The 11,890-nt window shown below is 40.2% G+C and overlaps 1 protein-coding gene across 1 annotated transcript; it reads right to left on the bottom strand.

Annotated features, from left to right (window-relative positions):
* Positions 1-1,273: 1,273 nt before the first annotated feature.
* On the bottom strand, positions 1,274-7,243 carry LOC141810813 (nucleoredoxin-like protein 1). The gene is made up of 4 exons (XM_074698635.1): positions 6,993-7,243; positions 3,249-3,514; positions 3,033-3,122; positions 1,274-2,837 (listed from the first exon to the last, which is right to left on the bottom strand). The coding sequence occupies exons 2-4, from the start codon at positions 3,482-3,484 to the stop codon at positions 2,459-2,461; spliced, it is 705 nt and encodes a 234-aa protein (XP_074554736.1). The 5' UTR covers positions 3,485-3,514; positions 6,993-7,243; the 3' UTR covers positions 1,274-2,458.
* Positions 7,244-11,890: the final 4,647 nt, after the last annotated feature.

Here is an 11,890-nt window from a genome sequence, read left to right on the forward strand (position 1 = left end):
GCTGGGGGGTGGGTGTCACAGGAGGGACGAGTGAGACTTGAAGAGAAACACAAAGTTATGATGACAGTTAGAAGTGAAATTCACACCAGACTGAGAGGCTACACGAGAACTTCTGGAAATGTTTTTCACAAGTTCTTACACTGTTTTTGATGAATCTCCTCTTATTTAGCCTGTATGCACTGCAGCCAGTATAAACCTCCCCCTTGATCATATGAGCCCATCTCACTGGCTGTTAAATCGGATAATCCTCACAGTTGCTTACCTCTCACAAATATTATCTCTCCTTGAGGCCGCAAATCCAAAAAGAAAACAACCTTCAAAATATTTGGGGTGGGGTGGGTTGGGGGGTTTCTTTTCAACTCTTCCCAGGTCGTACTTGAAACACTTCCCAGTCTGTCAGTTTATATCACATTCACTCATTGCCTGAGTCTCCTTCACCTTGATAACTGCTGCCTCCCTCCTCCTCCTCCTCCTCTGTGTCCCCTCGCTCCACCTCCCTCCTCTGTCTGAGAGGGCAGGATTGAACGACAAGGTGACAGAGGGACAAGGGACTTAAAGTGCTCACAGTGTGTGTGTGTGTGTGTGTGTGTGTGTGTGTGTGTGTGTGTGTGTGTGTGTGTGTGTGTGTGTGTGTGTGTGTGTGTGTGTGTGTGTGTGTGTGTGTGTGTGTGTGAAGGCACTGACTGCTGAGCGAGAAAGTATAGAAATTACAGAATGAGAGACGTGCTTGAAAAAAAGAAAAGGCCTTAATGAAGTGAGCCACAAAGAGACTTTTATTATTCAGTAACTAATGGAGGAGCAAAACCACAGGGACCGTCTGGTTAGTGATAGTCTGCTCTACTCTAATGGGAACAGCACAATATGTCCGTGAAGCCACAGCAGAGACATGCACATTATTTGTATTTGCAGAATCGGGAATTCAGTGCTCCATGGAGATCAATACCACATATTGAACTATTCAGTCACAAAATAAAATTCATCTCAAGTGCAGCGCCATATTAAAAAGAAAAATAGCAAAAACAAACTTCTACCAGTGAATGACATACACAGATTATTGATTATGTCAATGCTAAAACACCAGCAGGCGCCTGCGCCTATTCCAGTTTTAAGCTGCAGTTATATCTTTGCTCTGTTTGGGGCATTTCAGCTGGAAACATCTCAGCTTTAAGAAACGAATAATCATCATGAGCTTGGAGACATCTGTGCAACATTTGTTTTATTTATTTTTTATCACAACCAGTAGATACAGAGCCACATCAACTGTTTCTCACTCACTCAGTAGATTTAACTCGTCTTGTCTTGACTCTTGTTTTAATCACTTTTCACAAATCCTGCACAAAAAGCAGAGTCTTGTGGATGTTGGATCTGAAGCGTCAATGCAAAACAGCAACACATGAAAAATGAAGACATGAGTCCTTTGTGGCTCACCTCTGTCCGCACCGCAAGAGACAAAATGTTGGCTATCACTCGTCAAGCTCTGAGATTGTTCTCTCTTGCGCTCTGGATTGGTCACCATCGACTCGAGGGACTCTAACCTCAACTACGTACCAGGTTAGTTTTGATCTGTAGATTATTCAATGAATCTTTTTGGCCTAGACAGCTGCCTGATGTTGAAAGTTTCTGTAAACTAGACTTTCTGTAAACAATAAGCTAAACAAGTTGAGAAAGAGCAGCACAGTCAGGTTTGTTACGTTTCACTACAAAAAAGTTCATTATCGGCGAGTATTCATCCATGGAGTTCATATTGAGAATATGGGTCTTGATGCTTTAAATCATTTGAAAAGTCATCTACAAATACATGTTTGCTTTTGTGTTTGAAAACAGCAGCATCTGCTCGAACCACTGACAATATCCTCACTTTTCATGCATGTTTGAGAAAAGAGGGAAAGACGTATAGCAAAGGGTTTGTGGTCAGACAATCCAGCAACCACTGGGATGAGGATCCTTCCTGTATACACTTTAATCACTTGTGAAAACCAGCGTCCTGGCGTCTTTGCATTAGGAGTTTCCATAGAAAACTTGACAACAAGTTGTTGGTATTGGGCTGGATGACCACTGGCAGCTATAATAATATCAGTCCATGTATTCATCCTTTACTTTTACCACTTAACCTCAGGAGATTTTGGTATTTATGAGCAGTAGACTCTTCCATAAATAAAGTATAAAATGTTATTAATAGAAACTTGTTTCTCTGCACTAAACTTTTATAGATGTTTGAGAATTTTGCTTTATCCTGACAGTAAAAGCCAAAATAGTTTACTTCTTCAGAAAATTCTTCTGTGCAATCCACCGCAGGCAGAGAAATATTTCACAGTGTTTTTCTAAAGAGGCTGCAGCTTCCATAACCAAGAATGAAATATTTATGAGTTTCCACTTGCTGTAACACAATCAAAACAAAAGGTTTTGCCTTATAGACATTTATATATGTTTGTATTCACAGACTCCCTTTGCTTTCTCTTCATCTTCTCCTCCAAAGTCCATGGTCTCCATCCTTTCTCTTCGTATCCCAGTCCTCATCTTTCTCCTCCTCCCCTTCATATGCATCTTTACCATTTTTACCCCAAAACTTCCACCACCGCTTCTTCCTCTTGTCGTCTTCTGTCTTGTACTTGAGTCTCCTCACAGGGTCGGTGGCACTGCGGGGGTTCAGGTTGTCGTACTCCTCGTTGAACATGAAGGTCCTCTCTATGAGCTCTGCTGATTCCTGCCAGTCCTGGAAACAGTCTGAGCCGTGTTGACAGATGTCCTGCACGGCGTTTGGGGAGAGGACGGAGCCATCCGGACGAAGGACGATGACTGTGGGCACGTCGCTGACTTTAAACATGGCCTGTAGTTCTCTGAGGGGCAGAAGAACACATGGACTTAAAGACAAGATAATATTTAAGTATGTTAAGTTAAAGCATGTTGATTTTTCATTGAGTGTAATGGTTTTGTGCCTTGAAGAATGGCCACACAGACTCATCCATAGCTTACCTGTATGCCCAGTCATACACAACAACACCACAAACAAATACTCCTTTTAGCCCACTTACTTCCTGTATGGGTCCTCGAAGGCCACAAACAGAATCAGTTTGTTGAGCTCCTTGAGGAATCTGTCCTGCTGCTCCTCTGATTGGTCCAAGCTGGAGACAGGAGATGGAAAATGGAAAAAATGGAAATCTCATGAATGTGAAAAAGAACAGCAGGAAAGTGAGTGTATGCAATCACATGTGTGAATCAAAGAGATAAAGAAAGAAAGAGAGAGAGACCTGATGTAGATGAGTGCGAGCAGTTTGGGGTATTCGATGTAGGCTGGATCTTTCAGTCTCTTAAAGAAGTCGTTGAGAACAGGTAGGAAGTCCTGGCACTTTTCACACTCAGCAGATGCAAAGAACAGCATGAGGATGCGGTTTTCGAGGATCCCCGTTATCTCCCGCTCTGTGTTGAGCTGATCTTGATCCCAGTTGTTCTTCACCAGAACTCGGTCTAAGAATAGGTCCACCATGATGAGGGGCACAAACGTGGAAATTGTTGTCTGTGGAGGGACAAAGGTGAAATACAGACGAGTTTACCGTCGTGCATGAAAGTGTCTGAAAATAACAAAGATATGCTCACATTTCTGTAAAGCATGGAGGGATCATCACAGATTTTCTGAGCAGCTTCACCGCTGTAGAAAGATAATTATTTCAAAATTGCTCGACTGCACACTGTGCCGGAGATGCATTGTGGTTTATTAGCCCTAGGACACTTGGTTTCAAATCATATTTCTTTGCTGAATTAAACATTCATGACTAAGTGAGCATGAATTTAAATTTCACATCGGGGGAAACATCTCTGGCTAACACTTATTATAAGTTTTACTACAAGAACTCTGCTTCATCAGCACTGACGAGACGTAGCTTGAAACACATACATATTTCAGAAATCCAACCATTATTTTTCTCTGAGGAATCACCGAAAGCATGCCCTCACTTCAGTGGTTTGCAGAGTACAGCCAAGATGAATAAATGGATATCTGAAAATTCAAACTTTACAACCAAAATTCAAACCTCTAAGAGCTGAGAAAAGCAGAACAGTTAAAAAATGTAACAAACACAAACAGAGAGTTTTGTATCATGGTTATAAATGGACCTCTGATAACAATCTGATGAGTTTCATAGACACAAAATGGACATGCTCTGAGAGATCATGTCATTTTTACTGTTTGGATGTGAAACTTGGGCGTTAGTTAAATGTAAATGATCACCAATGGACTAGTTCAAAAAGAGAAGTGAAGTCAGGTGGGAAATATCTAGGTGTAACTTTATAAATAAGAAGAAATAAGTGACTGCATCATGTGCAGCTGTTAGTGACAGCAAACATACTTTTTCACTCAGGATGAAGTGATGACTGAAGTGGTGTCTCTGTTATAAATCTGGGGGTGTAGTGACAAACTGAGCGTTTACTGAGTAAGAGCAGCCACACAGGCGTGTCTAAAGATGATTTTCCTGTTGTCCTGGACAGACATAAAAAATACTGAATTATCAGTTTCCAACAGAGAAGGGTAAAATTGTTCTCCACAGAGTTTCATGCTTAAACTGAAGAGAAGCTTTTTGAACGCAGCAAGCTTTTCAACAAAATAGCTTTTATGGATTGTGCTTAAGGAGAAAACATTGGTGAGAAAAACCTTCGCTTCATAAATGAAGGTACTTTTGTGATAACCACACATCCTTACAAAATAATGGGACTAAAAAAAAGTGAAGTGATCGCCTTCTTGGATTCAAGGGAAACAGTAATAATAACAATGTCCGGAGTCAGAAGCAAACTTTACAAAGGATTGAGGACAAGTACAGGTCACAGGCAACAGGATTTAGGACTCTGTTGGTCTTTACGCTAGGCTAACATTTGATTTGTTTAAGTCTCTTCTTATTTGCCTTTTAAAGTACACCATGAGCCAAGGATTTAGTTATGCTTTGCAATAGCTTCTCTGCAATTCCCCCCCACAAAAGTTTTTTTTTTTTTTTTTTTTTTTTTTTTTTCAAGCCTAAGGCCTTGTACACACGTAGCCGGTATTTTTGTTAGTTATTTTTAACGATACCTTCATCCACACACGCAAATCCACCAGTGAGTGGGGCTTGAAGCGTGCCCAACTCATATTAAGCTGTGTTTTCAGATGTAAAACCCATGCGATCCAATCAAATAAACCCATGTTATTCAGCTGTGACCTTTGAGAAATCAAAAACTCTTTTTCCCGGCGTACAACAAAAACCATGGAACAGAAGTTTTCCACTTTGGCCAGCGTTTCAGAATATATCATTTTAGTTGAAGTAAAACTACTGATTTGTGTGGATTATGGGTCTCAGTGTACAAAGATATATGTGATTCCCCAGATACCCTGTCATAAACTCATAAAGCTCTCAACGATTGTGTACCATCATATCTTTTAGAGCTCATAGTCCCGTTATTACTCCCCTAAATCACTAGCTTTCTGAAAGACAGGCCTAGTTATGGAGCGTTGGGGGACAAAAAATAGTATAGGAGGTCGAGCTCTTAATCATCAGGACCCCTTCCTTTGAAATCTACCCGCAGGGGTCCAGGAGACAGATACTCTCTGTTCTTTCTAAAGTGGGCTTAAAGCTTTTCATAAAGATTACAGGGGCTCGCTCAGGCTTGACCCTGGTTATGTTGATATAGGCTCAGACTACAGGGTTAGACACAATGAGCTCAAGTGTCCCTCTAAACTGTTTGTTACCATTAATTTGTAACAGTTCCCATCACAGAGTCTGTTTCTGCTCAAGGTTTCAGTTCATTAAAAGAAGCATGTTCCAGCAAGTTCAGGGTCACCCCCTCGAAAAAGCGTAAGAAAGGGCATTTATGAACCTGCTCTTTGTTATTGTTCAGAGATAAGTTGTGTTTGGGTTTTGTTCAATAAAACTATCAGCTGTAGAGTTTGCTGCTCCCTCCAGTTGGAACGATCTACAGAAAGACGTGAAACTTTGCAAACTGTGCTCTCTGGATGCTTTTAAACAGACCCTGAATGATTTGGAGGCAGATTCATCCGTCTGCAGTTGTCTTGTCTGATGTATGATGCTATGAATCCTTGAGGTGTTTGTCATGTTTACATGTTGTGTTGTGTGTGTAATGTGCATTTGTGTCTGTGGTAAAAATGTAACTGTGCTGCTGCTGCTGCCTTGGCCAGGACACTCTTGGAAAAGAGATTTTTTATCTAAACCAGTCTTTTCCTGGTAAAATACAGGCCAAATAAAATAAATACTATAAAACTAAAAACAGAACCAATTGAGAAAAAGCCCAGCAGCATCTCTAGCTCTGTATTTAAAACAGAAAATGCTCTGAGTAACAAAACCCTTTGTGTGAAGGAGCTTAAGTGTCCTATTAAGGTTTGTAAGCTGCAGTAGTGTTGTAGACAAAGGATTGTCTAAATACAGAACAACAGCACAGCCAGGATCAGCCGGTCAAGATGAGTCACTCATCCATGGGACACTGCTTTTAGATTTGCAGACTTCTGGCTCAGAACAAAAAGCCGCAGAAGAAATAAATTTCAGATACAGAAATAAAGTTGAGGCCTAACAGCTCAGAGATGTGCTTTATCTGTCTGAACCAGCTTGTATTTCTCTGTCACAGCAGTCGCTGCAGGCTGAGAATTGACAACGATAACCTCACAAATGAGATTTGGCTCTGTAGCTCTGAGCTGTGCCAGATCCATTTGAGACTGAAACTCCAGACTGAAACTTCCAAGGCTAAAGGAGGAGAGAAATGTCTGAAATTGAGCAGCATTGCAACTTACCTGGAGAAAAAAAAAAAGAAGTGGATTTATAGGAAGACTCAGGAAGGTCAGGGCTTAAATCCAACATTTGGAACAAGTATTTCACAAACGTTTAGTTCACTTTTTGAAACTGATCGATCACTCCTGATATAAACTAACAGTGCCTTGTTTTGGTAGAAGCTAATCTTAAAAGCCATCAATCTCTGTAGGTGCTGTGGCAGCTGCATACACCATAAGTAATTTACCTCACCTTGAAACTCCTCGACTCCTATAGGGGAAAGACAAATATCCAGTTCCTGCTCTCTTTCAGGCCATTGTCGTCCCTCTTTGATTTGCTTTCTGCCCACCTCTAAATCCTGTGAAGTTTGTTTCTTTTGGTGGCACCTTTCACTGCCTCTTCACCCTTGTCTCGCTGTAATTTCTTTACTCTGCACTCTGCGGTCAACCCAGGGAGATTACAGATAGCTGGAGGTGTGGCACTGCTGTAATTCAGAGGCAAAGGTTGCCTCTGTGCGTGTGTGAGACAGATCATGTGTGTGCTGTGGCCACTTAGACTGCAGCTCAACAGTAGCAATCTCATTACTGCCAGAGGAAGGGAGGAGAGGAAAGTAGGATGGAAAAGTGAGACAAATTGGATTGCAAAAAGTAGACTGACGTGGGTTAAATGGTGAACGGAAAGGGAGAGAGGAAACAAAGACAAAACAGAAAGTTGTTTAATGCAGGGATCAAGTGAAGCCTCCTAATGACCTGCTTCAAGCTGTCACTCTTCCTCACCCTGAGAGCATCACTGTGATTCTTCCTCTGCTATCGAGGGGATTGAAAGGACAGGATGCAGAAAATCAAGACAATGATGTATGTGATAGTCAGGATGGAGCCTGGTTAAAGTAAAACTCCCAACAGGTCGCACTGTAGCAAAGTGACTATTGATCGTGCAGAAAATACCTGGGTTAATCTCAGAGAGAGGTGAGGTAAATATAGGGGTGGGGAGAGAGGGAGAGAGGGAGATCTAATGGGATTAGTCTGAGTCGCTCACAGACATGTGCTGCTGCATGTGGATGAGGCAGACAAACACTGCCACACACTCACACATGCTCATTCACACACACACAGGCCCTTCTGTAGCAAAACAGACCAACAGATGTGAGCAAACACATGCGTGCTGCAGCATTATTTAATTGGAGTGGCTCTGCTGTCACTGAGGCCTTCATGTCTGACACAGCAGGAGGAAATGTGACAGCTGCTATTTTCAAACAGGACCATGCTGACATGCTTTACCAATGATGATGGAACATAGTAAACATCACTGTTTGCTCACGAGACATTGTGACCTGTTTGGCCTGCAGATGTTAGCATTGAGCTTATAGCATGGTGGTGCTTATGTACGGTTTGCAGAGCCATACGTATCTGACTGCTGTAGAGCTGGAAGGAGTGGTTGGATCAGTCTCCCAAATTGTGATTTATTTACACAGTAGGCTCTAAATATTCACACCACAGGTTTCAAGTCAGCCTTTATAAGTACAAAGACTACATAGTCTGTACCAAACTATTCTACTAAAGCTCCTGTATGAAACTTTTGAAAGGTTATGAAACAGACTGGAAACAACAGTCATGTCTCTATGGCTTGTATACAGTAAGTCACCTAGTCCTTTAGCGCAGTGGTTCTCAACTTTTTTGAGTGACGACCCGATAGGCTCTATGCACATTGGCGCGAGGTTGCGTGGGTATTTCCAGTCACCAGCACAAATGTTCTTGTGATGGCAGAGATTAAATATACAGGGTGTTTACTCCAGTTTCCCAAAGTGTCGGTCAGTGATATACGTAGAATCATCCAGGCATTTAGTTCAACACCACGTAGCAAATTGAATAAAGGCTTCAAGTTGTACCGGTCTTCATTTCTCTACAACTTTGAAGGTAAGATGCTAACACTAGCTAGCTTGTACTAAAAGCTGTTTCACGTATTTTAAGTTGTGACTCCGTGCTGCTTCAGGTTAATACTTAAAAGTAAGTTTTATCGTGTGTGTGTGTGTGTGTACCAAGGTTATAACAGTTAACAAAAATGAAACTTAAAACGAAAACTAAAATTTAAAATACATTGCAGTTAACTCAAAGTAATAAAAACTAGAAACAAAACAAAAACGATAAACTAAAACTGTATCTTGTGTTCACAAAACTGAAACTAACTAGGATTTAAATTAATCCGACACATTTTCCCAACCAATTTTACGAGTTTTAGGCAGTGGTCAGTGCTGCACAGCACCATCATAGCGACGTACTGGGACGTGCTTGTTTACTGCAGTGACTGGCTGTGCTCTGTGCTGCGACGAAACGTAGCAAAACATCTGTAATAGTTTAATTGCATGTGAGTCTGACTTGAATTGTATTTGAGTCTGCCTTTATTGTTTACAGAGCCCAAGTTTCTAATTATTAAAGCTCATATTATATTGTTTTATATAATTTATGTTTATATAATTTTTATTTAATTTATGTTAACATTGTTTTTTATATCATTTATGTATATATTTTTTATACTAAGTTTATATTATTTTCTTGTGTTTAAGGCAGCAGCCAACAGTTCAGTATCAGCATTAACTGAGCAGTGAGCACTATGTTGGACTTGAAAATAAACAGTATTACAAAATATTTACTCTGACCTTTTTGAATCCTGCACCTGGTTTCTTTTGGATTTATGGAAACACAAATAGAAGCATCAGAATAACTCTTTATCATGACCAACAGACCACCAATAGTTGCAGTTAAACCCGTAACAAATAACACTAAACTTTATTTTGTCTTTTAGTTTAAAAAAACAACATTAAAAAAATACTTATTAAAACCGAAATAGAACACAGTGGGGAGGAAAACAGCCCACATTACATTTTTAACAATTACTTTGCTAAACATGAAAAAGAATGAGTCATAACATTTTTGTCTTTCTATACTTCTGGGGGGTCTTTTTAAATCTTACACCGTCAGTCCACTCATTTTGCCCCTTTCCCTGTCAAAGCTGAGCTGTTTCAGATCATACAAACTTAACTGATATTTTGGGGGGAAAAAATGAAGCAGAAAACAAACAAAACAACTCCTCCTTCTAATATTAAATTCTGTAATTTAATATTAGATATTTTGCCAAAATGATTTGGTGACCCCCAGTGTGGTGGAATTTTCATATTGCTTTATGCCTTTCCTTAGTTAATTCTCTAAATTCCTTCTGTATGTGTCACAATAACACCTGTATTTGCCTTAAAGTTATCTGTACACAGAGACAGTGTGTTTCTTAGTCTGGGTTGGATCTGATTCACCCGTTCCTATCTCCTTGAAGGCTGATTCTCACACTGAGTTCCCAAGCTAAGCTGAACCCATTGGCTCATAGATAGACATAGCAATCCCAGTCTCAAGAATGATAAATACTGAGCACACGGACTGGTCTGTTAGAATTGACTCTGCATTACACCCATGTGTACTGTCTGTCATTTTCTCCTCGATTGAGCTACATAAACTATTTCAACTTAAGCCATCTAAGCCATCTGAGTCTTCTTCATCAAGTGTCAAGATTCCTGAAATTTCCTCAACACTCAGAAAACATCTCGCTGCCCCCATTGGGGTCAGGACCCCAGGGTTGAGAATGGCTGCTCTAGTGAACAGAGTGCCATGGTCTATGATGTAATTTCTTAATGTTGATGATCACTAAGGGGGAGGGTGACGAACAAAGAAGGCGGAAACACAGAGTATTCATCGTAAGTGATATATCTGTTAAATAGCAAGATGAGATTGTTGATCAGAAAACTTGATTTACACATGTCACTTTGACCACAGGGGGCGCTACAACTGTCAGAAACAGGGAGTCTCAAAGGAACTTTGATCAGTTATTGAACTTTAAAATAATTTCGTATCTATTTGGTGCTTATGGGTGGTAAAAAATGTTAAACATCTGTTAGTTTCAGCTTATTTAATAAAACCATTCTGCTTCCTGTTGTTTAGCAGCTGAAAACTATTTCAATGTGAAAAGTTGGATTCAGCCATTTGAAGGTGTCAGTTATGATTATAAAAAATCATTATTACCTTTTACAGCTTTGTGTATTTAATGCCAGACAAAACTGTGTAATTAGCAGGAAAAAAAATAATAGCACTCAGTTTTAGCCCTGAATAAAACGTGTTTCTCAGTCTCTGTCATTCAGTGATGAGTTGTCAGGATGCAGCAGGATGAAGCAGTCATTACAGCAGGGTTGTGTTTCACAGGTTTACACTAAATAAGGACTGGTCTGTGTAAACATAGTGATGGAGGAGTGATGGCAACCTGCTGCAGCACAAACTAACCATTATGTACACACATGGCGGTCAAACAGCAGCAGGCACTAATTAGAAGAACCGTCTTGTGGGATGTTCGCATCCAGGCTGCAACAAAACTGCTATGTGCCGAGGAAAAAAGTGCAGAGCGTATTTGATGTTTTGTTCTGGCAAGGAAAGACTCACAATTTGTACAGTCTGTGCTACCATGTTCTTAAAACTGAGCTTAGAGGGACGGACGCTGAAGAACTCTTTATTACAGTCTCGGCTAAATCCACTGGGGAGAAACACAACCAAGCCTTTCATTACAAAAGTTTTTATTTTAATCTTTGGTTAAAAAAAGACAAACTCTGTGTGCCACAGAGAGACAAGACATGAAGTGTTGCTTAAAAAAAAAGATCAATGTTCATTTGGTGTTTTCTTGGATTTGCAACAAAAGCCACGTTTGGGCAGAAAACTGCTAAATGTAGAGAGGAGAGCAACAAAGACGCACTGCTGTCAAACTGTGAACAGGATTTGACAGCAAGTCAATAAAAACAATACATTCATGATTAGATTTATACAAGGTTATCAAATAACAACCTTATGCATGTTCTTAAATAACATGTATGCTACTAACAGTTTAGCTAAATGACAAGATGTTAGGTTCAAAGGAAGAAAAGCAAAAAAAAAAAGAAGGAAAGTGGTTCCCAATCTGAGAATCAGGCTGTCACCAAGGTGTGGGTTGTAAAAGAGAGAAGACAAAAACAGCAAAAAACAACATGATATATGTTTTTTCCTTGCTTCAGTTCCTGGGAAATTACTCGTTTATATCTTGAAATTATTCACAGCGCATACTTATTTTTGTCCTGAAGCGTCCCAGCC

This window comes from Halichoeres trimaculatus, unplaced genomic scaffold (assembly GCF_033239565.1).
Source record: "Halichoeres trimaculatus isolate MK-OKI-2021-1 unplaced genomic scaffold, fHalTri1.1 fHalTri1_scaffold_2, whole genome shotgun sequence".
NCBI lineage: Eukaryota > Metazoa > Chordata > Actinopteri > Labriformes > Labridae > Halichoeres > Halichoeres trimaculatus.

Excerpts from the sequence above, each read along its gene's own strand:
- LOC141810813 (XM_074698635.1), bottom strand. The coding sequence starts at position 3,484 with ATGGTGGACCTATTCTTAGACCGAGTTCTGGTGAAGAACAACTGGGAT. Across the intron at positions 3,123-3,248 it reads CTCGCACTCATCTACATCAG|CTTGGACCAATCAGAGGAGC; the intron begins GTCTCTCTCTCT and ends TCCTGTCTCCAG. Across the intron at positions 2,838-3,032 it reads TTCGAGGACCCATACAGGAA|AGAACTACAGGCCATGTTTA; the intron begins GTAAGTGGGCTA and ends TCTGCCCCTCAG.